The 26,011-nt window shown below is 48.7% G+C and overlaps 1 protein-coding gene across 6 annotated transcripts; it reads right to left on the bottom strand.

The window, feature by feature from the left end:
* TNIP2 (TNFAIP3 interacting protein 2) lies at positions 1 to 24,561 on the bottom strand. 6 transcript variants are annotated; one of them, XM_074351680.1, is made up of 6 exons: positions 24,194 to 24,561; positions 11,826 to 12,113; positions 3,232 to 3,324; positions 2,420 to 2,751; positions 2,205 to 2,320; positions 1 to 742 (listed from the first exon to the last, which is right to left on the bottom strand). In XM_074351680.1, exons 1-6 carry the CDS (start codon positions 24,470 to 24,472, stop codon positions 525 to 527), a joined length of 1,326 nt encoding a protein of 441 aa, XP_074207781.1. In that variant the 5' UTR covers positions 24,473 to 24,561; the 3' UTR covers positions 1 to 524. The 6 variants fall into 6 exon arrangements, with proteins under 6 accessions (XP_074207781.1, XP_074207787.1, XP_074207789.1 ...); XM_074351686.1 differs by having other exon boundaries at positions 3,232 to 3,321; XM_074351688.1 differs by having other exon boundaries at positions 2,201 to 2,320; positions 2,485 to 2,751; positions 24,194 to 24,554.
* Positions 24,562 to 26,011: the final 1,450 nt, after the last annotated feature.

Below are 26,011 nucleotides of genomic sequence, written 5' to 3'. Positions count from 1 at the left end.
CACTGTAGCAAGTATGTTTATTATAAAAATAAGTAAATGTGAAATAAATGAGTTGTATCTTCCGGATACACAACAAACACTGCAATGCAATGTCTTTCAGTGCAGACACAGGGCTCTGCGGTGGCCGACGTGCCGTCACGATGCTGGGCTACACATGCCTCCTGGTGGGGGCGGGGCTTCCACCCTGGGGACCACACACGTGGCCCCACGGCAGCCCACCTCTTCCCAGCAAGCTGCAGCACCCCCAGGCGCAGCTGGGCAGGGCTGGCGTGCTGGCCTGTGGGCGTTCCTGCACAGACTGTCACAGTCTTGGCCTGATGGCTTGGGAGACCGAGCCCCACATCAGAAGCGAAGCTGGGCCTTCCCAGGCACACACGCTCACACCCTCCCCTCTGCCTCCAGCCCCACCGGAAGTTCCCTCTGGCCGAGGAGGGCCGAGGTGAAGGCTCCAAAGCACCTCCGGCCTGTTCTGGGGTCCTCACTGGCAGCACTCGGCCACGTGCCTGAAGAGCTCGTCGCCCTGCTCATCGCTGAAGCACTGCAGGCAGTGAGGGCACTGGAGGTCCCCCTGGCCTCTCTGGTTCGCTCCGGGGTGCCCGTGCTCCGCAGGGAGTCCCCGCCGCTGGGACCCTGTCCCAGGCCTCCGGCCACCAGGTGCTGCCAGCTCCAAAGCACCGGCGTCTAAGCGCCTGGGCGTTTTGCTCCCGGCGTGAATCCAGCAGGAGCCTGTCTCTCGAGAGTCCTAGAAAAAAGGCAAGGAAGGGTCCACTTACATGGCTGGTCCTGGGCTCCAGCAAGCAGACATATCCGTCGCCGAGTGGGACTGGCACCTTCCCTGGCGTGGTGCCGCAGCCCAAACAAGGACATGCTTAGTGAACGACTGAGGAGCCACAGAGCTCCTGCCTGTGCTCATGAGGGTCAGGCCTGAGTGGGTGGAAGTGTGTGGACCCATCAGCCTGAGAGACCCACCCCACACGCCTCCATGGAGAGTGGGAGGCACAGCTCAGGACAGAGAGCCCGGCAAACTGCCCTCGTCTGTGGGCCCAGGCGCCTCCAGAGACAGCAGGACGTGCCCCTGGCCCAGCCGGCACCCGCGCCCAGACGTCAGTCACGAAGCACCGCGGCCCCGGTGCTCATCACTGCTTGTTTGGGAACCTCATTCCAGGTGGCCTGGTGTCTGTGCCACACGGGAGTCTGGTTCTTCCCTGGGGCCATGGCTCTCAGCTCACACCTTCAATTCCACCGCCCATGGGGGTGTCATCAGGGGCGGAGCAAGGGCACCCAATGCCCGAGGGCACAGGCTGCAGCTGAAAGGGACACAGAGGCCACTTAGTGCAAATGCCCTAGTCCTCAGCAGGCTCTGGTCACTCCTGTGGCCACCAACAAGGCCCACCAGTTTTGCTGGACGGGGCAGTGCAGGCAGCTCCTACTGCCCTGAGACTGAGCAGGAGGGACAGCTCCAAGGACAGCTCAGTATCCCCACCCCACCGGGGTGCACAGGTCCCCAGGGCCACCGCCACCGTCCCGTCTGTGTCAGGACAGACGCTCTTTGGGGGGCCCAAGGTTTGCTCCAGGACAGAATATGTATTCGGTACTCTGAGCAGCTAAAGAAACAAAGCTCTCGTGAGATTTCTGCAGCACGCCAAGCAGATCCAGGGAGGAGAGGAGGCATGTGGGTAGCAGGTTCTGCAGGGAGAAACCTCCAGTTCCCACTCAGGCCAGGCGTCCTGAGAAGCAGCCCCCTGGTGGGGACAGCACTGAGCCCAAAGTGAGGTGCAGGGCCCACCGGCCTGCAACGCCGATCTCCATGCCCAGGGGCTCGTTATCAGACACCTGGGGCCTCTGTGTCCACACCTGCGTGACAGTGTGACTGGGGTCCCTGCCTCAGAGCGAGAAGAAGACACGCATGCAGGAAGCTCCCAGGAGGGAGCCTGAGCTCAGGACATGCCCTCTGGGTGCAGGACATGCGCCAGGCCAGCCACCTCTGCCGTCACACGACATCATGCCAACCCCATCTACAAACAAACATGGGGAGAAGTGGACAGGTTCCACCACCAAGTCCAAGCCCCGGGCAAGGAGGCTCTGCCCAGAGTGGGGAAGCAGGGTCTGGGCAGACACACGCAGAAGAGCTTGAAGTTCACGAAAGGAAAAGAAAAGAAGCGCTCAGTCTGGGCGGGAGGAGACGCGCCGCCTGCTCTACCTGCCTCCAGGACGCCCGGGGCTGCAGGGAGGCCAGCTGTTCCTCCAGCTCCTCAATCCTGCTTTGAGCCCGCTCCCGATCGGCCCTCTCTGATGTGAAGTCATCCTTGTACGCGAGAATCTGAGAGGAGACACACTTAGCTGTCACCACGCTGCTGTTTCTGCTCAAGGAAGGAAAAGTCCCCGCCAGACTTCTCCAGCCTCCCAGCGCCTCCCAGACCTCGGCTCAGACTGCCCGACACGGGGCGATCTCACGGCGGGGCTGCCGAGCCCAAGGGGCGGCACCTGCTGCTCCAGCATCTGCACGCGCTCCAGCGCAGCATCCCGCACCCGCCTCGCGGCCGCCAGCTCCTGCTTCACTTCTGCACAGTCGTTTATTTTCTCCTCCAACTGTCTGTTGAGCCGGGAGATCTCCTTCCTCATCAGCTCGGGCGGAGAGGGTGTCTCAGGCTCGTGGGGGGCCTGCAGCCCCTGCAGCTGCGCATGGAGGCCCCTCACGTACTCGTCCCTGCTGGCGTCGTAGCGCTGCCACTTGGCATTGAGGTCTTCCACCTGAAGAGGCCGACAAGCTCCTGGTGAAGGCGGCTGAGACATTTGCTCTAAGCCAGTGCTCACCCCGGGGCTATTTATTAGCAATAATGAGCTGGGTGAGTTTTCCCTTTAAATTAAAGTTGCCTTTGCTCTGTGCAGAGGGGCCACTGAGACCGCCAGACAAACCTGAGACACGGTGACGATGGCCACCAGCAACCACCTTAAGCAGAAGTAAACCTGCAGCAATTTTTCTGCCTTAAAGGCTATCCTTGATGGTAATTCTTGTACCTCATTTATCAACATGTGAACTATCATGGAGGGGTGGAGGATGGCCAGGCGTGTTGTGTGCATCCTTTTAGCAAAAATCGGATCTCTGGGGACTATGTGTATCAGCCAAGTTGGCCCGAGGGCAGCGGGAACCCTGGCACAGCCGAGGAGAGGGCCCGCACCTGCGGTTCATACAGGGAGGCTCTTCCCGTGTTAAGTATTACAGACACTCACGTGAGTCACTTTCTGCTTTAACAGTCGATTTTCTTCCCGTAACTTCTCAACAACAGCGTGGACAGAGGCATCCCCACCTGCACACTTCGGCTGCTTAAGGAAGGGACAAAGATCTTGTCAAGCTAGTGGAGGAGAAGGAACTTGAGCTCAACTCCTCTCACAAATACAATAAAACCACAACTGACTGCTGGACAACCATCACTAAAAAAGATGGAACCTACCAAAAAAAACTCTTCTACAACTGGAGACATAAAGCGGGAACCAAAGCGGGTGGAAGGAGAGGTGCGCTCACGATATGATCGGGTCCCACACCCCCTGGGTGGGCGACCGCAGCTGGGGAATAATGGCACTGTGGAGGTCCTCCCACGGCACCGAGAGCTCTCAGCTCCGTACCAGCTGCTCCAGCCCAGGGCTCCGGCAGGCCCCCCGAGCATCTGGCTTTGACGGCCAGCGGGGCTTACTTGCAGGAGCTCCACAGGACTGGAGGAGACAGAGTGTGCTCTGAAAGAGCACACAGCCTCACACGGACCAGGGTCAAGGGCCAAAGCAGTGATGCATAAGAGCCTGGGCCAGGCCTGGCTGCTGGTCTTGGAGGGTCCCCTGAGGAGGTGGGGGGCAGCTGATGCTCACCCTGGGGATGTAAAAGCTGGCGGTGGACGGATCAGGGAGTGTTCATTGGCTGACATCTTGCTTGGGTCATTAGCACCAAGACCTGCCGCACCCAACAGCCTGTGGGCTTAAGTGCTGGGAAGCCTCAGGCCAAACAGCTAACCAGGCAGGAACACAGCCCCACCCGTCAGCAGACAGGCTGCCTAAAGACTTCCTGGGCCCACAGCCACCTCAAGGCACAGCCCTGGACACAGCCCTGCCCACCAAAGGACCAGGACCCAGCTCTGCCCACCAGTGGGCAGGCACTGGCCCCTGCCACCAAGAAGCCTGCACAAGCCTCTAGTCCAGCCTCATCCACCAGGGGGCAGACACCAGAAGTAAGAAAACTGTGACCCCACAGCCTGCAAAACCGAATCTGCAAATGCAGGGCAGACCCCTACCCTGGCATCAGCCGGCTTCCTGGCCCTCAGGTGACAAGAGGGCAGAGTGTACTGCTGGGACGCATAGGACGTCCCCTACAGAGGGCCACTTCTCCAAGGTCAAGAAATGTACTTAACCCATCAGGTGATAAAAATACAAATAGAAATTTAGACAAAGTGAGGTGGCAGAGGAGTATGTTCCAGACGAAAGAACAAGATGCCACCCCCGTAGAACTAAGTGACGTGGAGATGGGCAAATCCACCCAAGAAGGAGTTCAGAGTAATGATCACGAGGACGGTCCACGAACTCAGGGGAAGAATGGACGCACAGAGCAAGAAGTTAGAAGTTTTTAACAAGGAGTTAGAAAATATAAAGAACCACCAAAGAGACCTGAAGACTGTCATACCTGAAATGAAAAAACACACTAGAAGGAATCAACAGTAGAATAAATGAGGCAGAAGAACAGATGAGTGAGCCGGAAGACAGAGCAGTGGAAGTCACCACCACAGAACAGAAAAAAGAAAAAGAATGAAAAGAAATGAGGACAGTTTAAGAGAACTCTAGGACAATATCAAGTGCACTAATACTCACATTGTAGGGGTCCCAGAGGGAGGGGAGAGAGAGGAAAGGGCCTGAGAAAATATTTGAAGAGATAATAGCTGAAAACGTCCCTAACCTGGGAAAGGAAACAGCCAAGTCCAGGACGTGTAGAGAGTCTTACACAGGATTAATCCAAAGAGGAGCACACCAAGGCACATGGTAATCAGACTGACAAAAAATTAAAAGATAAGGAGAAAATATTAAAATTAGCAAGAGAAAAGCAACAAATAACATACAAGGGAACTTCCATAAGGTTATCAGCTGATTTTTCAGCAGAAACTCTGCAGGCCAGAAGGGAGTGGCAAGATATATTTAAAATGATGAAAGGAAAAACCTACAACCAAGAATACTCTATCCAGCAAGGCTCTCGTTCAGATTCCAGGGAGAAATCAAAAGCTTTACAGACAAGCAAAAGCTCAAAGAATTCAGCACCACCAAACCAGCTTTACAACAAATGCTAAAGGAACTTCTCTAGGTGGAAAAGGCAAGACCACAACTAGAAACAAGAAAATTACTAAATGGAAAAGCTCAGCAGTAAAGGCAAACATACGGTAAACAAAGGAAATCATCCACATACAAACTAATAGGGAAGTTAAAAGACAAAAAGAGTACAATCATCTGTATTTACAAGAAGCAGTTAAGGGATACACAAAACAACTCGATGTAAAATATAATATCAAAGCCAGTCATTGTGAGGGGAGGAAAGTATGAACACACTATTTGTAATGCATTTAAAATGAAGAGATCAGCAACTTAAAACGAGCATGTATATATACAGACTGCTACACAAATACCTCATGGTATCCACAAACCAAAACTCTATAGTAGATACACACAAAAAGGAAAGAGGGCTCCAGACATAACACTAAAGACAGTCATCAAATCACAAGAGAACAAAAAAGGAAAGGAAAAAAAGACCTACAAAAACAAATGCAAAACAATTAACAAAATGTCATTAAGAACATATGTTGATAATTACCTTAAATGTAAATGGATTAAACACTCCAACCAAAACAAAGAGACTGGCTGAATGGATACAAAAACAAGATCCATATATATGCTGTCTACAAGAGACCCACTTCAGATCTAGAGACACATACAGACTGAAAGTGAGGGGATAGAAAAAGGTATTCTGTGCAAACATAAACCAAAAGAAAGCTGAAGTAGCAATACTTGTATCATACAAAATAGACTTTAAAATAAACACTGTTACAAGAGATGAAGGACACTACATAATGATCAAGGAATCAATCCAAGAAGAAGATATAACAATTGTAAATATATATGCACCTGACATAGGAGCACTTCAGTATATACGGCAGCTGTTAACAGACATAAAATGAGAAATTGACAGTAACACAGTAATACTGGGGGACCTTAATACCCCACTTACATCAATGGACAAATCATCCAGACAGAAAATTAATAAGAAAATACAGGCCCTAAATGACACACTAGACCAGATGGACTTAATATTTATAGAGCATTCTATCCTAAAGCAGCAGAATACATATTCTTCTCTAGGGCACAAGGAACATTCTCTAGATAGATCACATGTTGGGCCACAAAGCAAGCCTTGGTAAACTTAAGAAAACTGAAATCATATCAAGCATCTTTTCTGACCACAATGTTATGAGACTAGAAATCAACTAGGAAAAAAAACCTGCAAAAAAACACAAACATGTGGAGGCTAAACAATATGCTACTGAACAACCAATGGATCGCTGAAGAAATCAAAGAGGAAATCAAAGACATAGTGACAAACGAAAATGAAAATCCAAAACCTATGGGATGCAGCAACAGCAGTTCGAAGAGGGGAGTTTATCGTGATGCAAGCTTATCTCAGGAAATAAGAAAAATCTCAAACAACCTAACCTTACACCTAAAGCAACTAAAGAAAGAACAAAACCCAAAGTTAATAGAACAGAAGAAACCATAAAGATCAGAACAGAAATAAATGAAATAGAGACTTAAATAAATAAATAAATGCATAGGAATGATGAATGAAACTAAAAGCTGGTTCTTTGAAACAATAAACAAAATTGATAAACCTTTAGCCAGAGTCATCAAGAAAAAGAGAGAAGACCCAAACCAATAAAACCATAAATGAAAAAAAAAAAAATTACAACTGCCACCACAGAAATACAAAGGACCATAAGAGACGATTATGAGCAACTATACCCAAGAAAATGGAAAACCTAGAAGAGATGGGCAAATTCTTAGAAAGATACGATCTCCCAAGACTAAACCAGGAAGAAATAGAAAATATGAACAGACCAATTACCAGTACTGAAATTGAATCAGTAATTTAAAAACTCCTATCAAATGAATGACAGGATGAGATGGCACAGGCGAATTCTACCAAATATTTAGAGAAGAGTCAATAACACCTGTCCTTCTGAAACTATTCTAAAAATCTGCAGAGGAAGGAACACTTTCAAACTCATTCTATGAGGCCAGCATCACCCTGATACCAAAACCAGACAAAGATATCACAAAAAAAGAAAATTATAGGCCAGTATCACTGATGAACATAGATGCAAAAATCCTCAACAAAATACTAGCAAACTGACTCCAACAATATATTAAAAGAATCATATACTATAAGTGGGATTTATTCCCGGCATGCAAGGATTTTTCAATATCCGCAAATCAATCAATGTGATATACCACATTAACAAATTGAAGAATAAAAACCATATGATCATCTCAATAGATGCAGAAAAAGCTTTTGATAATACTTAGCACCCATTTATAATAAAAAACTGTCCAGAAAATGGGCATAAAGGGAGCACACCTCATCATAATAAACGCCACATATGACAAACCCACAACGAACATCATACTCAACGGTGAAGAACTGAAAATATCTCCTCTAAGATCAGGAACAAGACAAGGATGCCTCTCTCACCACCTTTACTCAACATAGTCTTTGACGTCCTAGCCACTGCAATCAGAGAAGAAAAAGAAAGAAAAGGAATCCAAACCAGAAAAGAGGTAGTAAAACTGGCACTGTTTGCTGATGACATGAGAAATCCTACACAGAAAATCCTACAGATGCTACCAGAAAACTACCAGAGCTCATCGATGCATTTGGTAAAGTTGCAGGATACAAAATTAATACACAGAAATCTGCTGCATTTCCATACACCAACAATGAAATATCAGAAAGAGAAATTAAGGAAGCAATCCTATTTACTACTGCATCAAAATGAATAAAATACCCAGGAATAAACCCACCTAAGGAGGCAAAAGATCTGTACTACAAAAACTGTAAGATACTGATGAGAGAAACTGAAGACAACACAAATGGATGGAAAGATAATACCATGTTCCTGGATTAGAAGAATCAATATTGTTAAAATATCCATACTACCCAAGGCAATCTACAGATTCAGTGCAATCCCTATCAAACTACCAAGGGCATTTTTCACAGAACTGGAACAAAAAACTGTTAAATTTGTATAGAAACACAAAAGACCCTGAATAGCCAAAACAATCTTGAGAAAGAAGAATGGAACCAGGGGAGTTAGGCTCCCTGACTTCAGACTATACTACAAAGCTACAGTAATCAAACAGCATGGTACTAGCACCAAAACAGACGTATACATCAGTGGAACAGGACTGAGAGTCCAGAAATAAACCCACACACTTATGGTTAATTAATCTGTGACAAAGGAGGCAAGAATATATGTTGGAGAAAAGACAGTCTCTTCAAAAAGTGGTGCTGGGAAACTTGGACAGCTACATGTAAAAGAATAAAATTAGAACATTCTCTAACAGCATATACAAAAATAGATCAAAATGGATTAAAGAACTAAATGTAAAATTGGATACTATAAAACTCCTAAGGAAAACATAGGCAGAACACTCTTTGAAATATATCTCAGCAATATTTTTTTTGGACGTGCCTTCTAAAATAATGGAAATAAAAACAAAAATAAACAAGTGGGACCTAATTAAACTTAAAAGCTTTTGCACAGCAAAGGAAACCATAAACAAAACAAAAAGAAACCTACGGAATAGGAGAAAATATTTGCAAACTATGTGACTGACAAGGGATTAATTTCCAAAATATATAAGCACCTCACACAGCTCAATATCAAAAAGACAAAAACCCAATCAAAAAATGGGCAGAAGATTTAAATAGACATTTCTCCAAAGAAGACATGCAGATGGCCAACAGGCACATGAAAAGATGCTCGACATCATTATTCGAGAAATGCAAATCAAAACTGCAATGAGGTACCACCTCACACCAGTCAGAATGGCCACCATCAAAAAGTCTACAAATAATAAATGCTGGAGAGGGTGTGGAGAAAAAGGAACCCTCCTACACTGCTGGTGGGAATGTAAGTTGATGCAAACACTATGGAGGACAGTATGGAGGTTTCTTTAAAAACTAAAAATAAAGTTACCCTATGATCCAGCAATCACACCCTTGGGCAAATATCCAGAGAAAACACTAATTCAAAAAGATACATGCACTCCAGTGTTCACAGCAGCACTATTTACAGTAGCCAAGACATGGAAGCCACCTAAATATCTATCGACAGATGACTGGATAAAGAAGTTGTGGTATATATACAATAGAGCACTACTCAGCCATAAAAAGGGATGAGAGAATGCCACTTGCAGCAACATGGATGGACCTAGAAATTATCATATTAAGTGAAGTAAGTCAAAGAAAGACAAATGTCATACGATATCACTTATATGTAGAATCTTTAAAAAAATTACACAAATGAACTTATTTACAAAAGAGAGGGTCTCACAGACATAGAAAACAAACCTAGGATTACCAGGGGAGAAAAGGGGGAGGGAGGGACAAATTGGGAGTTTGGGATTGGCAGATACAAACTACTGTGTACAGAATAGACGAACAATAAAGCCCTACTGTATAGCAGGGAACTATATTCAATGGCTTGAATATAGTCCCTGTAATGAAAAAGAATAAAGAGAGCTAAAAAAAGAAAGGGACAAAGACCAGACAGCGAGTCAGCAAACATGACTGTCACGTGCTGCAGCAAGAGAGGTGGAAGTCACAACTGGACATCGAGGTGGCAGACAGGCACTGCAACGTGGCAGATGGCAGCCGTTCATTCCACAGAGAAGTAAGATGGAGACGGGAAAGGACCTGCAGCTTCCTGAAAGTAAGAGGGAGGGGTCATCGCCCTCGCCCTGGCCCAGCCCACACTACACTGGGGCCAGGCCACACAGTCTTCCCATCACCTGAGATCTTCCATCCTCAGAGGGGGCAGGCGGGCAGAAGCCTAATCCCATTATACACCAGAGAACATCCCAACACAGGGCCACAAAACCGCCAGGAGCAAGCCTGGCCGTGGACCCAGCTCACTCCCTCTGAACCCACGACTCCATCAAGCTGCAGACCATCAGGGTCAAATTCAGCAATTCTGACCTGTGCCTCACACAGGGCCGGGGATTCAGCCTAGAAAGCCGCAAGCCAAACCAACCCTATCTGGTGGGCAGAACTAACCCAAGATCTTCTGAAAAGTCCATCTGAACCCTAGAAATTCAGTGCATTTAACAGTACAGTGGGCTGTACGTTGGTGACATTATTTTTGAGAATTCCCCTCTAATGACAAAGGAACTACACATCCTACCCAGCAGGCCCCGGGAAACCCCGGGTGACTCAGCCAGCCCAGGGCTGAGAAGTGACGCTGATTTGGAGACTACTAAGAGCCTCCGGCCCCAAGCCTGCCCAGGCCAGCCGTGACGTGTGACTGCTTTCAAATCTGCAGAGGGAAATGACACAGTGACTCAAAATCGGACAAGAACACCGCCTCCTCCCAGAAAGCACTTTGGTTTCTGAAATATGCTATGTTCTTTCTGAGGTTCCCTTTTCGTGGAATCCACCCAGCTGAGACAGGTGGTTCTCAGACCAAGGTTCTCCCCAGCGGGCTCCCCAGCAAAGCTGCTGCTAACGGGCTGGGTGGCCCATCCGCCCCCGACGTCGCAGAGGACATTTCTGTGTCAACCCTGGCGCAGCCTCAGAGAACTGCCTGGAAAGGACCTGCAGGAGGGTAGCCTGGGAGGGGCGTGCACCACATGCCTGTCTCCCTGTCTGTCCCACGGGCACAGGCTGGGGTCGGGTGGAAGAAGATAGGCAGGGAAGGTGGCCTCAGCCCAGTTGTTCTCGCCACCCTGACGCCCAGGAGCCCCTGGTTTCTCAGGAATGGGATTCCTGACGTTGAAACCCACACTGTCCCCTCCCCCACCAGCCCCCACACAAGCCACAGCCCAGATCCAACCTGTGGTGGAGGCCCACCTGACACCTGGCCCCACTGTCCCCTGCCCCTGCGCAGCACCTGGCCAGGGGTCACAGATGCATGGAGGGGCTCTCTGTCCTCATGTCACTGATGAGGATGACCAGGTCGCCCGACAGCGGCAGGCCGTGCTGCTGCGAGGACGTACCCAAGCGCCAGCTGCAGAGATGCCAGTGTCAGCCCCGTGGCAGAGCCCCAGCTACGCCAGCCCTGCTCTGCTCAGACACGTGGTGCCCCCGATGTCTGGTGCTCACAGATCTCAAGACGCTTGGGGCTCAGCCCCTGCCTGGGCAGCACCTGGAGGCACCACCCCGCGCCTCACTCTGTGGTCTCCCCACCTGCCCCCCCCCCAACACTCAGCACAGCCCCTCCTGCCCCAGTCTGCCTGCGTCGTCCTCAGCTGCGTCTTCCCACCTGGGCCCAGGATCAGCTACGGGTCTGGGTGCGGCAGCTGGTGACACAAGCCATCTGCTTTCCTGTCACCTCTGCACATTCCGCCATTCTAGAAGAAATCCCTGGGTGGGCAGGCTTTGCCCCAACAGCTGACCCTCACTATCAAGAACACAAGTGGGCTCTGGGTGCCCTGACCTCCGTGACAGCCCAGGGGTCCCAAGGTGCAAGGCAAGGCCTCCCGCCACACCCAGGTCTTCACTGCAGTTTGCTTCCACCACGGCCTACCTCAGGGCTCCTCTCTCCCGCGTCCCCCTGTGCGCGCTGGCGTTCATCCAGACACTTGGCCAGATGCTGGCACATGTGGGCAGTAGCAGCCAGAGTTCTTCGCAGCTGATGGGTCTCATCCGCCAAGGAGCGGCACAGAATGTCGCTGGCGGCCCGGGCCCGTTCCTTCTCCTCCACGCTTCTCCTCAGCAGGGCTACTTCCCTCTCTCGCTCACACTCTGGCTGGTTCATCAGCTGCTGTGTCTCCCTCTCTTTTTCTTCTAGTTGCTCAGAAAGTCGCTCGATTTCCTAGGCAGAATTTAAAAGCAGAGTTTATTTGATTAAAAAGAGCAATGTCAGAAATAAATGTTCATAAAGCAAAAGAAAGGCACCCATCAGCAGCTAACACACACGCTCACCTGGGGGCTGGCTTCTGATCTAATAATTAACCTCGGGGATTTCAGCCTATAATCTATCTGAAACACCGTCTAAAATTCTCTTTCCATGAGCAAATTCGTAATTTTAGATTTTACATCATCAAATTACTAAGTGTGGCAATTCCAAACGCCCCGTAATAGGAGGGTAGAAACTCCACTCCCCAAATGTTATGCCCACGTCCTAACCCCTGGTACCTGGGAATGTGTTTTATTTAGAAATACAGTCTTTGAAGATACAATCAGTTAAAATGAAGTCCAACTGTATTAGAATGGACCCTAATCCAATGACTAGTGTCCTTATAAGAAGGAAATTTGGACACAGCACAGAGAAGGCCACGTGATGACAGAGGCAGGGACCAGAGTGACGTGTCCACAAGCCGAAGAACACCAAGGATGCCGGCGGCCACCAGAAGCTGAAAGAGGAAAAGAAGGGGCCCACCAGCACCACCCCGAGCCTCAGAGGGAGTGCAGCTCTGCTGACAACACCTTGATTTCGGGTTTCTGGCCTCCAAAATGCTGAAGGATTAAATTCCTGCTGTTTTAGGCCACTCAGCTTAAGGCCCTTTGTTACAGAGGCTCTAGGAAACTGGTATTCCTGACCCCAATTAATTTTTTTAAGAAGTCCTGGAAATTACAATTTCCTTTAAACCCAGCCTTAACTTTGTGCTTTCCCATTTTCAAAGAACTTTCCAGCATAAACAGTACATGAGGGAGGTAAAGCAGGATAAGCCAGTCCTCCCTACGAAGGAAGAAACAGCTTCAGCAAAGTCAGGACGAGCCTGAGCTCCCCAGGGAGGAGGCGGTTAAGAGAAGGGTCTGGGCTCCGCGCAAGGAGGGGTGACACCAGGAACCCAGAACCTTCATACCACAGTGGAACGAAATACGGGGCCAGATTACTAATGGAACCCTGAACATTATTCTCTTAACTGCTTTAAAACAAAAACAAAAATGTGTGCATGGTTACAAAAAATTCAAACAAACAGAAGGAAATAAAATGGAAACTTAAATTCCTTTTTTCCCACCAGCCCCTTGGCCCCCAGCTTCACTCTCTAGAGGCAACTATTCACTATTTGGCCAAGCATCTTTCTGGAGCGTTTATAAGCTTCTTTAACACGTGTATTTTTATACAAATGGACCTACAACACCGTTCTTCACCTACTTCTTCCCTCCTTCGTAATAAACCTTATTCCACAGCAGCACAGGACCTGCCTTACACTTTAACCACAGCCTGGAGCTTCCGACAGGCGGCCGCTTCCTCGTACTCATGCAAATAGGGCCATGGGACAAATGTCCAGAGGTCGCAGGGCTGGGATTGCTTTAAGACCGGGGTTAAGAAATAACTGGTGGAACTCGGGCACACAGCCAGACCTGGGTCCCACACCACATCCACAAGGCAAGGGCTGCCCCCAGCTCCTCCACCCAAACAGCCGGTGCATCTGTGTAACCTCCTCCGCGGAGAAGCGCACGTGACCACACCGCTCCAGCCAGATAACCCAGGGAACATGCTGGAAACCTTGCCCTCTCTCCGACAGGGAATTTTTGAGTCTTCCCCTTCCTGTTTTCCTTGGACTTCACTCCAGAAGTGAACAAAAAGACAGAAAAGAAGAAAACCTCCACTTAGGGTGCTCGGCTGGCTCTCTTGGTGAAGGCCTAGAAGGAGAGGCTGTTCTAGATCTGCATTCCACAGCAGGGACTCAAAAGAGGACAGAGCAGAGGCTTGGGAAGACGGTGAGGGGTCAGGCCCTGGCAAGTGCAGAATTAGCAGAACTGGTGACGGCGGGTGTGACAAAGTGTAAAAGGGAACAGCTCACTGGCAATGAGCCCAGAAACTGCGATTTTTGCCCAGAGGTGCCACATCACTCCTTCACATCTCACTGCCCTCTGACTTCACAGGAGTCACAATCTCAGGGGTACCTGTCGCTCAGCCTGGTGAGACCCATTCTTGTACAGTCAACACCTTAGTTTTCCATCTCATGGCCCTGACGACCTCAGCCCTGAGTAGAGTCCATGCCTTTCTGGACTGAAAGAGAAATAGAGGCCTTTCTCTGAAAGCCGGCCAGTCGGCACCTCCTCCCAGCAGACGGCCCTTCAGCACCACGCTGAACCTGCAGGACTGGGAAGGGGGCGTTGGGGGCCACTACCCATGGCCTTCTGAGCCCGTCCACACAGCTGTGGGCTGCCAGCTGGTGCCAAGTCACTTGGTCTGGGTGAGTGCGATGGGGCATTTATTTACACAAGTGAGAACCAACTATGCCTTAATGTAAAACACTATAAACAGGAAAAAGAATGCTAAATCCCAATAGAAGCTCAGGTTCTCACTGCTGATCACTTCTGAACCTAAAAAAAAACCCAGGCCTGTTTCTTGGTCTTGGATTTGTTTGTTTTCTTTAAACTCTGACCAGTTTTGAAGGCATGATCAGCTGTTTCAGGCCCTGTCCCACATTCTTACTCTGTGGACAGTGCAGCTAGAGCCCCTCCCTCCACAGTGTCCCTGACGCCAGGCCAGCCACGGCCCACCCCGCACCTGGGTTGCTTCTCTCCACCAGCATCACAGCTCCAGTGCTGCCCTGTCACTCCTGGTGGGATGGAAGTGTCCGAGAGCATGGGCCTTTCTTGTCACATTCTCCCAAGCTAGACCTAGCTACCCTCCACAGCGTGGTATAAACACCAACGGCGCACCGAGAGTTCTGCAATGAGAGGGCACCTCGTTACACTCTAAAGTTACTCGAATGAAAAGCCGTGATTTCAGCAGCACAACAGAGAAATGTCTATCCTGTCCCCACCTGACGCTGAAATGCATTCAGCATAAATACATGCTATTCATACAAAACCGCTATCAGTATACACACAAACACAGATAATACAAGCACAGATAGAAAGTCTATAGACAATACCAGTGAAGGCTAGTCTCCCATGGAACCATAAAGTTAACAAACTCCTAAGCCCCTGTGACACCCACGGTGACAGCAGCAACAGCAGGTGCTCTCTAGGCCCCTACTCTGCTCCAGCTGTGCAGCCTCCACGCCTCCTATGAGACAGCTTCCGTCATCTCCCATTCCACAGGCGGGCAAACTGAGGCTCATGGGGCCCAGGGAGCTTCTGGAGTGACCGGGCAAGGAGGCAGCAGTACCGGCCACTCCAGCCTCACTGCTCCCACCTACCACAGCTCCCTCACATCTTCTCTGAGGCTGGAGGACTTCAGGCAGCACCAGATTTCTAAGCATCTTTCCTTTCTGGTCAAATGGAGACAGTAAAATAAGCAACAGGGCAGCACCTCCCGGCTCAGGGAGCTCCCCAAGGACACGCTCTCTCTCGTCCCCACACCCCAGCCATGGGCACTAGCCCGGGCCCCGTGTGGATGCCCGATCAATGTCTGGGAATAAGACCGGGTAATACAATGAGCAGGGCCCTCTGCTCAAACTGTTTACCACACAGACGTGGAAAACTCCCAAACACAAGGCTGACTTGAGGGGTGAGCTTGGTTGAACCTGAAGGACTCACTGGCCTTATTTTTTGTCTTCAAAATCCTCTTTGAAACATCAGTTTAGAAATAACCTGGCTCTCATGGAGACTAGCCAGGTGACAACATACACCTTCCTTGGGGCTGCTTTTTCCCTCGCTGCTGGGAACCTGCCAGAGCTGGAGAAACAGGTAAGACCACGGGGAGGTCACGCGCTGCACAGACGGGCGACCCCCACAGAGGGCTGCCTGACCTGTCCTCCCCGCACAGTGCGAGAGGCCCCAGGCTCCCTCAGGCCCCCAGGCTCTAGACGCTTGCTGCTTGCTCTGAAGTGGGAGAGACGCATATGGCTCGTCTGACTAAGTGCCACTGTCCAATCAGTAACAGCTCTGAGGATACAGAACACAGGCACTGGTGCCACACAGCGAGGCCTGTCCCAGAATCCTGGCTTAAACACACCGCCGTGATGCACGAAGTCAGCAAATGGCTGATGTCCCCTGGGACAGCCCGTTGCTGGGACCTAGAAGTCCCATGGCTCCACTCTCGGACACAGAAGTGTCAGGAATTCTTGTAGCAGTCTGGTGGACTGGCCTTTAAAACAAGAGGCACAGCCTCTTGGCCCTCGTCCCTTTATTAATCTGCTTGGCCATGACAAAGTCCACAGACAGGGTAACCTGAAACAACAGAAGCTTATCCTCTCATAGTTCTGGAGGCCAGAGGTCCAAAATGCGGTATTAGTGGGCCATGTGCATTCCAGGGGCTTCCTTGTCTATCCAGCTTCTGGTGGTGGCCTCTGCTCCTCTGCCTGGGGATGCGTCCCTCCAGTCTCTGCCTCCATCTTCACTTGGCTGTCTTGTTAGGTCCACCCTAATCCAGTATGATCTCATTTTAACTTATTACACCTGCAATGACCCTACTTCCCAACAAGGTCACAGTCACAGTCTCCAGGTGGAGAGGAATTAGGAGGAGACACTGTCCAAGCCAGGACAGTCCCATTTCTCTCTCTCTCCTGGGCAGCCCTCAGTGGGTGCCCACACGCAGGTTACAGCCCCACCCATGGCTATCCCTGTAACCAGCAGCTGATGGGACAGTGAGAGGACAGGAGCAAACGTGGATTTTACGAAAGGCCAATTCACTGAGCCTTTACCACAAGCACCAAGCACTGTAAGAGTCCAGTAGGGGATCAGGCAAATAGGTAAGGACAAATCCAAACATGGCCTGGAAGATTCTGAGAACAGAACAGAGGAGGCAGCACCAGGAATCTGTCTCCCCACCTAAAGAACAGTTCACTGGCAGGATCTGTCTATTGCAGCTATTTTGGAACTCTGGAGTCCTGAAGACTTGCTACCTCCATAGGAGGACTCGGACAATAAATCTGTCAATTTCAGCTCTTAGTACAGTAGCAGCTACCCATCCCACCCACAGCCGTGCCACTGGAGGCCATGCACCTGTTTCTGGAGCAGCCTGCATACAGCTTGCAGGAGCCAAGGTGGGCAAAAAAGACCCTGTTCTCCAAATACTGGGTATCTGTGCTCTGATTGCTTTTTGCTGCTTCTGATTACAGAGGTGCAAACAGGCAGACAGACTTGTGGCACCTCCTCCTACTGTAGTAAGACCCTCCCTCTCCAGCTGAAGTGACTTCCAAGGGATTTAAAAACCTAGTGCCCTTTTCTTCCCCCTTTCATTTTTCTTTTTCCCCTTTTGGGAGCCAGACACTAAAGACTAGGACATTCAAAGAACTACACAAAAGGGGAAAATTCAAAAGTGATCACACATTCCCAGGGAAAGGTGCAGGCTCAGAAAAGACCTGAGAAACCTTAAGTTATGCCTTAGACTGATCCCTGGTACAGAGAAAACCTACAAGAACCAAAGAAAAACAAAAACAATAATAAAAAAAATAGCAAATCATGGGGAAGAAGGGTAATCTGATTTCCAGAAATACCACATTATTACAAATGTCCAGTTTTTAATCTTAAAAAAAAAGCACAGGGCATTCAAAGACACAGAAAAATATGGCCCATTCACAGGGAAAAATAAATTAACAGACAATGCCCCTTGAAAAGAACTTCTGCTAGATCTTCTAGACAAAGACATTAAAACAACCATCTTAAAGACACTCAAAGAACTAAAAGAAGATGTGGAGAAAGTCAGAAAGCAATATATGAATAAAACAGAAACATGAATAAAGAGGTAGAAAACCTAGAAAAAAAACAAAAAGAAATTCTGGAGCTGAAAAGTACAATAACTGAAATTGAAACATTCACTGAAGAGATTCAAAGGCAGATTTGTTCAGGCAGAAGAGTCAGCAAACATGAAGATAGGACAATGGAAATTTTCAAGGCTAAAGAGAAAGAATAAAAAAAAAGATTGAAGAAGAGTAAATAGAGCCTAAGGGACCCTTGGGACACCATCAAGAAGAGCGACACACGCGCTGCGGGAGCCTGAGGAGAAGAGAGAAAGGGGCAGAAAGAGTATTTGAAGAAACAATGGCTGAAAACTTCCAAATTAGATGAAAGACATGAGAATAAACATCCAAGAAGCTCAATAAACTCTAAGAGGAATCCCAAAAGACCAATACCAAGACACATAATAATCAAACTTCAGAAAGCCAAAGATGAAAAGAGGAGTCTTGAAAAAAGCAAGAGGAGCAACAGGTCACAGACAAGGGATCCTGAACAGGATTATCAGCAGCCTCATCAGACACTCTGGAGGCCAGAAGGCAGTGGGCCCATACATTCAAAGTGTTTAAAGAAAAAAACTGTCAACCAAGAAGACAGAACTGTCCTTTAAAGTGAGGGAGAAAGTAAGGCATTCCCAGATAAACAAAAGCTGAGAGAGTTTGTTACCACCGGACCTGCCGTACAAGAAGCACTCAGGGGAGTCCTGTAGGGTGAAATGAAATGACACTAACTCAAAGGACCACACCTCAAAGCTACATGAGGAAATGAAGATGCCAATAAAGGTAAAGGCATGGCCAATGATAAAAGCTGGAATCACCGCAACAACATTTTATAACTCAATTTTTTTTCTTTTCTACATGATATGAGGCTAAAATACTTTTCAAAAATTACTAGTCTAAAAGTTGGTATTATTGTAATTTTGGTTTGTAGTTCCACCTGTTATTTCCCACATGATTTAGGAGACTAATACATTTAAAAGATTAGTTTATATTTGAGGGCACACAATATATGAAGATTTAATTCTGTGAATTAACATCAACAACCAAAAGGGGTAGGGATGGTTCAGGGCTGTATGTTATTGAAGTTAAGCTGGCATAAATTCAAATTAGTGTTGTAACTTTAGGATGTTAGATGTAATTCCCACGGTAATCACACACACACACAAACAGGTACAGAATATACAGAAAAGGAAATGAGAAAAGAATTCAAATATTTCATATAAAAAATCAAACACAAAAGACAGTAAAGCAGAAAATAAGGAATAAAAAAATGGTATAAGGCATACAGAAAACAGATAGCAAAATAACGTAAGTATTTCATCCTTATCAGTAACTACTTTAAATGTCAATAGATTAAAATCTCCAATTAAAAGACAGAGATTGGCAGAATGGATAAAAGCATATGATTCAACCATATGCTGTCTAACAACAGACTCACTTTAGATCCAAAGACATATATAGATTCAAAGTAAAAGGATGAAAGACATATTCCATGCAACTAATAACCAAAAGAGAACAGGAGGAGCTATATTAATATCAGACAAAATAAACTTTAATTCAAAAAAGGTTAATTCAAAAAAAGTTACAAGAAACAAAGAATATATTACACATTATATATTGATGTATTTAATATATCAAGAAAATATAACAATTATAAACACTGATGCACCTGATAACAGACCAGCAAAATATATGAAGCAAAAACTGACAGAATTGAAGGGAGAAAGAGACAACCCTACAATAATAGCTGGAGACTTCAAAACCTCACTATTATAGATAGAACAACCAAACAGACTATAAGTAAGGAAATAGAGGACCTGAACAACACAATTAATCAACTAGATCTAACAGACATGTACAGAATACTCTATCCAACAACATACACATTCTTCTCAAGTGTACATGGAACATTTTCCAGGATAGACCATATGTTAGGTTACAGAGTAAGTCTCAACAGATTTTAAAAGGTCAACATCATACAAAGTATTTCCTCCAACTATAACAGGATGAAGTCAGAAATCAACAACAGAAGTAAAACTGGAAAATTCACAAAATTGTGGAAATTTAAAAACATACTCTTTAACCAAAGGATCAAAGAAATCACAAGGTAATTAGAAAATACTTAAGAGATAAATGAAATCACAAGGTAATTAGAAAATACTTAAGAGAAAAGTGAAAAATGTACCAAAACTTACAGGATCCAGTGAAAGCAATGTTAAGGAGAAAATCTATAGCTATAAACACGTTAAAAAATAAGAAAGATCTCCAATCAACAACTTAACTTCCAACTTAAAGAATGAGAAACAAGAACAACCTAACCCAAGGCTAGCAGAAGGAAGGAAAAAAAAGTATCAGAGCAGACATAAATGAAAAAGAACAGAAAAATTACTACAGAAATCAATGAAACCAAAAATTGGTTCTTCAAAAAGATCAGCAAAATTGATAAACCTCTAGCTAGGTAGACTATGAAAGGAAAGACAGAATACTCAAATTACTGAAATCAGAAATACAAATAGACCCACTACTACCAATTCTACAAAAATAAAAAGTGTTATAAAAAGAATACTATGAACAATTGTACACCAGCAAATTGGATAATCTAGATGAAACAAATTCTCAGAAACACAACACCTACCAAGACCAAATCACAGAGAAATAGAAAAACTGAATAGATCTCTAACTAGTAAGGAGATTGAATCAGTAATCAAAAATCTCCCAACAAAAAAAAGCTCTAGAACTGATGGCATCATGGGTGAATTCCATCAAACATTTAAAGAATTAATACCAATCTTTCCTAAGCTTTTCAGAAAAACTGAAGAGGAGAGAACACTTCCTAACTCATTCTATGAGGCCAGCATTACCCTAATATCAAAGCCAGACAAAGACACTAAACAGAATTACAGACCAACATCCCTTATGTACACTGATGCAAAAATTCTCAACAAAATAGTAGTAGACAAAATTCAGCACATATTAAAAGGATTATACACCATGACCAAGTGGGATTTTTTTTTTGTGGAATGCAAGGATGATGAAACATACAAAAATTGATTAGTGGATGTTAACTAGACTTACTGTGATAGTCATTTCGTAATATATACAAATATTAAATCATTATGTTGCACTCCTGAAAAACTAGTATGTCAATTATACCCAAAGGAAAAAAAAAAGCTATTGACACTATAATACCAGTGTTCTGGTTTGGAAACTTAGGTTAGCTTAGTTTCCTATTTAAACTATGTTCAGTACTTCCCCACTACACATCCCTCCATCACTTTTACAACTTGCTTAAAGGAGTGAGCATTTATATGCATGTTTGATTCCACAATTTGAGGGCAAGAATTGGCAATTGATCATCTTTGATCATCTAGCCTAGTGGTTAATAGAATGTGCAGTTAACAACTTTATAACGTAGTAAAGCCATCATAATTTGGCCCAATCTAATTTTACAGCCACTTCCTATTTTATTCTCTAAACACTCTTCACTATAATTATACTGAATTAACACTGCTACAGATTAACACTACTACTGGCACAACTCTGATACTGTAAACATTTTTGTGAAATGAATGTACTATACTTAGTTTTGGGAAAAATAGAAAAACATAACCCATGATGCCTGCTTATACATAGTCCACTCCCATATATTAAATGCTCAGTAAATGCAAGCTCAGTAAATAAAGACCTAAGTGGCAATTACAGATGACATTCACATCTGGGCATCAACTATGTGCAAGAGATTATGCCATATATATATATATATATATATATATATATGAATTATTTCCATTTGCACTTTAGTTCTACTTTCTACATGTTGCAAACTGATCATGGTCTTGACATAGGTAACTTTATCGTTAGGGTCTCACTTATAATACCTGAAGACAATCAGACAATTCCTGATAAATATTTAGTAAACAGTAATGGCATGAGAATGAAGTCTTTGGGGGGACATGAAGCATAATTATGTGTTTGATGTTTGTTTTCTATCTAGGACTTGGGATTAATCCCTCAAAATGAACAAAATGATATCATTAAATTTTTCCAATAAGATAATTTTTCACCAGATTTGTTACACATAGATTTAGGTAATACATTATTCTGTGGTTAAGACCACAAACATATTTCATCAAAAAAATGAAAGACAGGAAGGAAGGAAGGAAGGGAGAAAGGAAAGGAAATCGACCAATGTAATACATACATCAACCCCATCTTATCCCTGCCCTGGGTACTAGCTTCACGGGTCCTGCCTCGCCCTGATACATCAGCTTGCAGCTTTTCTTTCCTTGTTCTGCCATGCTCTCTAATGAGTGGAATAGTATACACCCTTTATAGTAGGCTGCATGAGGCTCCTTGTGTGTGTGTATTGTGTTTTTGGTTTTTTTTGTTTGTTTTTACCATCTATCTCTGTACCTCTCTTGATCTTGTATGACTGAAACTATACCCATTAAACAACTACTCCCCATCTCCCCACTCTGCCCTGCCCCTTCTCTAGCAACCACCATTTTACCTTCTGTCTCTGTGATTTGGACTATTCTAGATTATTCCTACAAATGGAATAATACAGCATTTGTCTTTTTGTGACTTAACATAATGTCCTTAAGGTTCATCCGTGTTGTAGCATGTGTCAGAATTCTCTCTGGGTTCTGGTTAGAGGCTGTGGGGCCAAGGGATACTGGGGACACATGTCAGCTGAGAACCAGCTGCTACCAGACTGCAAGTAGAGTGCTGCTCTGGGTACGATGTGCTCTGATCGCCACTCTGCACTAAGAGCAGTGGTGTAGACCAGGTGACTTCCTTCTGCCCTGATGAGTTATAATCACCTTTCCCAGGAAGAGGGAAAGAGCTGGAGTGAGGGAGCCATCTGGCTTCTGAAGGCATTTAAAATGATGCGGGTAAGAACACACTGACATGATATTAAGCAAAACTGCAGAGACAGCATGAACCCACAAGGACTCCACTCCTCAGAGCCAACACGGGCACACTTTCCTCAACCCAACGCAGACACATAAACCTCAGATTCAGTATGTGCGAAGTACCCTCAGACTCAACACAGGCACACGCTCATCAACCCAACCCAGAGACACACATCCCTCAGACCCACTGTGAACAAACACACACCTATCAGAACCAACGTGGACACACCTTCAGAACCAACACAGATCCACAACCTACAGACCCTAGTCAAAACACACACACCCCTCAGACACCGATACGCACACACAGACACCCCACAACCCGCAGGAACACATGCCCCTGTGAACCAACACGGCACACACAACCCTCGGGCGCACAGCGCTCAGAACTGAAGTGAGCACGGAACCCTCGGAACCAACACATGCATCTGGGGAAACGCACCCTTCAGAACCCGCCAGACTCTGCATCCCCGGGCTCTACAGGGACACGCACACCCCGCAGACCCAACAGGGGTAAACACACCCAGAGTCAGCACAGACACGCACCTTTCAGAACCCACACTCAGACCCACGCGCCTCCCTCACAACTGAACGCAGACAGACACAGCCCTCAGATCCCACACACGAGCAGTTCCCTCAGAAACCTGAGTGACGCACCCACGGCGACCCACACGCGACCTGGTAAGACCCTTAGCCTCAGCAGAGGCCCACCAACCCCAAGAACCGGGACGGGCACACGCCCCTTCCCGAGCCGCGCGCCGGGGCGCACCCCCTGGGGGCAGCACGGACACACGCGGCCTTCGGAGCCCGGACGGGCAGGTGCAGCCTCGGGAGCAGCGGCGGCAAACAAGCCCCACCCCCGCACGGGCACACGCGGCCCTCAGGGCCCAGCGCACAGACACACCCCTCAGGGCCCACGCGCGCACACAGACGCACACCCCGCCAAGAACGCTCCGCGGTCGCACCCCGCTCAGGCCCACCGCTGGCGCACACACCCCTCGGAACCTGACGCAGGCACGCAGCCCGCGAGCCTACACGTCCACACCCCGCAGACACTAGCGGGCTCTTGCCCCTCAGAATCGACTCGACACGCAACCCTCAGGCCGGGCTCGGCAGCACCCACCGCTGCGGCCGCACAAGGAACGCCGCCCCGGCCAGCACAAGCACCCCCGCCGCAGAGCTCAAACAGGCGGCCCAGCCCTCCGCCGCCCTCGGACCCCGACGCGGACGCGCAGCCGCGAGCCCTCCCACGGCGCGCGCCGCGCGGAGCCCAGCCCGGACGCGCGCTCCCCGGCACACGCCCTCAAACTCAACTCGGGCGCAGACACCCGCCAGGGGCGACGCGGGCACACGCCGCCCCGCGCGCCGAGGAAGCGCGGCTCGCGCGGCCCCCGCACCTGGCGCAGCGCGGCCTCCGCGGCGCTGCCTTCCCGCTGCCGGAGCTGCTCCCGGAAGCGCGCCACCTGCTCCAGCAGCGCGTCCACGAGCGACGGCGCCGCGTCCCCCTCGAGCGCGGCCAGACGGGCGCGGAGGCGCGCTATGAGGGCGTCTCGGGCGGCCAGCTGGTCCTGCAGGCGCCTCAGCCGCTGCCCGGCCTCGTGGTACAGGCCGCAGAGCGCGGCAGCCGTGCGCGGGGCCCCCTCCCGCCCCCCGGACCCCGCGTCCCCCGACGACATGGCTGCGGGCCTGGCCCGAGGGCGCGCGGCGCCGGCAACTTCCGCACCGGGTCCGGACGCGGGGCCCGCCTTCCGGGAACTTTTCCCGGCCCGCCCCGCCCACCGCGGAGAGCCGGCTCGGCTCCGCGGAGATCCCAGGCCCGCCCACTTCCGAGATCCCGGCCCCACCCACCTCCCGGCGGCCAGGGCCCGACCCCATTCCGGCCCCGCCCACCGCAGAGAGCCGGTTTCCGCCCCGTGGAGACCCTGGCCCCGCCCACCTCCGAGCGGCCAGCCCCGCCCCACCCCAGGCCCGCCCACTTCCGAGATCCTGGTCCCTGTCCTGGTCGCCAGGACCTCGCCTGCCCCCATCCCGACCCCGTCGCGTATCCTGTCCACCCGCGGGTGCCTGGCCTGCCCCGGCGGCCCCATCGCCCCGCGTAGGGGGTTGATTTCGGAAAGTCGGCCCGGACGAGAAGAGGGGTTGAGCGGTCTCTGATGCAACTACTGATGAAAGGGAAAGAAGTGACCAAAGACGACCCCAAGTGTTGGACCTGAGCGTGGGTCCGAACACCCGGGCTGCAGGCTGGTTGGTGACACCGAGCAACAGGAGAAGGGCGACATTCCAGGAGCTGAGCGCCGCGAGGTGCCCTGCACACCGGGGCGCGCGGCAGCGGCCCAGAGCAGGACTCCAGACCCCGCGTCCCCTCTCTAAAGCCGCAAGAACTATTCTTACGGCAGAAGACAGGAGCGAGCTGGCTCTTTCCTGCCCTCGTTTCTCCATCCCTTTCCTTCCTCCCAAATTCCCAGACCGACTCCGGAGGTTTCTTCGTGGCTCCACGGCTATTTTCTTTTTCAAAGTCTGTTTCCTCCACAATGATGCCCAAGCACACCTGTGGCCTTTCAAAGTTCCACGGAACCTTCTGCCGGCCCCTTCTCTGCGTGCCTGCGCTCCGCTCCCCGCGGGTCCCCTGAGGGCACCATGGCGTTCTCGGTAACACCATTACCCCTTTATGTAATCCATAGCCAAGCTTGGGCAGAGACCAGGGAAAACACTCACAGGCTTATAGAACCAGACAAGTGTGTAACCAAAGCCAGCTCACACTTCCTCCGCTGCAGAGGGAAGTCAGAGCCAGTTGTCCCCTACCCGCTAGGCGTGTGGTGTGGGACTAGAGGATGGAGTGCACGGCGCCTGCCCCTGCAAGCCCACGGTTCGCGTGGTTAAGGTTAGGAATGACGCCCTCTGGTTGGCTGAGGCAGTGGTGGAGAAACGAAGGAGCACTGGCGCTGGCCCCGGAGCTGTCAGAGATGGGCGAGTCCTCTTTGCTCTTGGTGTAAGTGTAACCTCCCGCACGTAATTCAGCTGTCCTTGAGCCTGATTCTCACCTGCAAAATGGGCACCCCAGTCTCTCACCCAACATTCTGGTCACATGTATTTTGAAATTCAGAGTCTGGACTTGAGGCAGGTGCATTTAACTGGGGCAGCGGGCATCCAGAAGAGATCCCACTCCTGGTTTCTACGCTCTTGGGATTTCACCCTGTGACGCACTGCTTAGGGCT

The sequence above is a fragment of the Camelus bactrianus genome, chromosome 2 (assembly GCF_048773025.1).
Source record: "Camelus bactrianus isolate YW-2024 breed Bactrian camel chromosome 2, ASM4877302v1, whole genome shotgun sequence".
NCBI classification, from domain to species: Eukaryota; Metazoa; Chordata; class Mammalia; order Artiodactyla; family Camelidae; genus Camelus; species Camelus bactrianus.
This window is presented reverse-complemented; position numbering and strand designations above follow the sequence as displayed.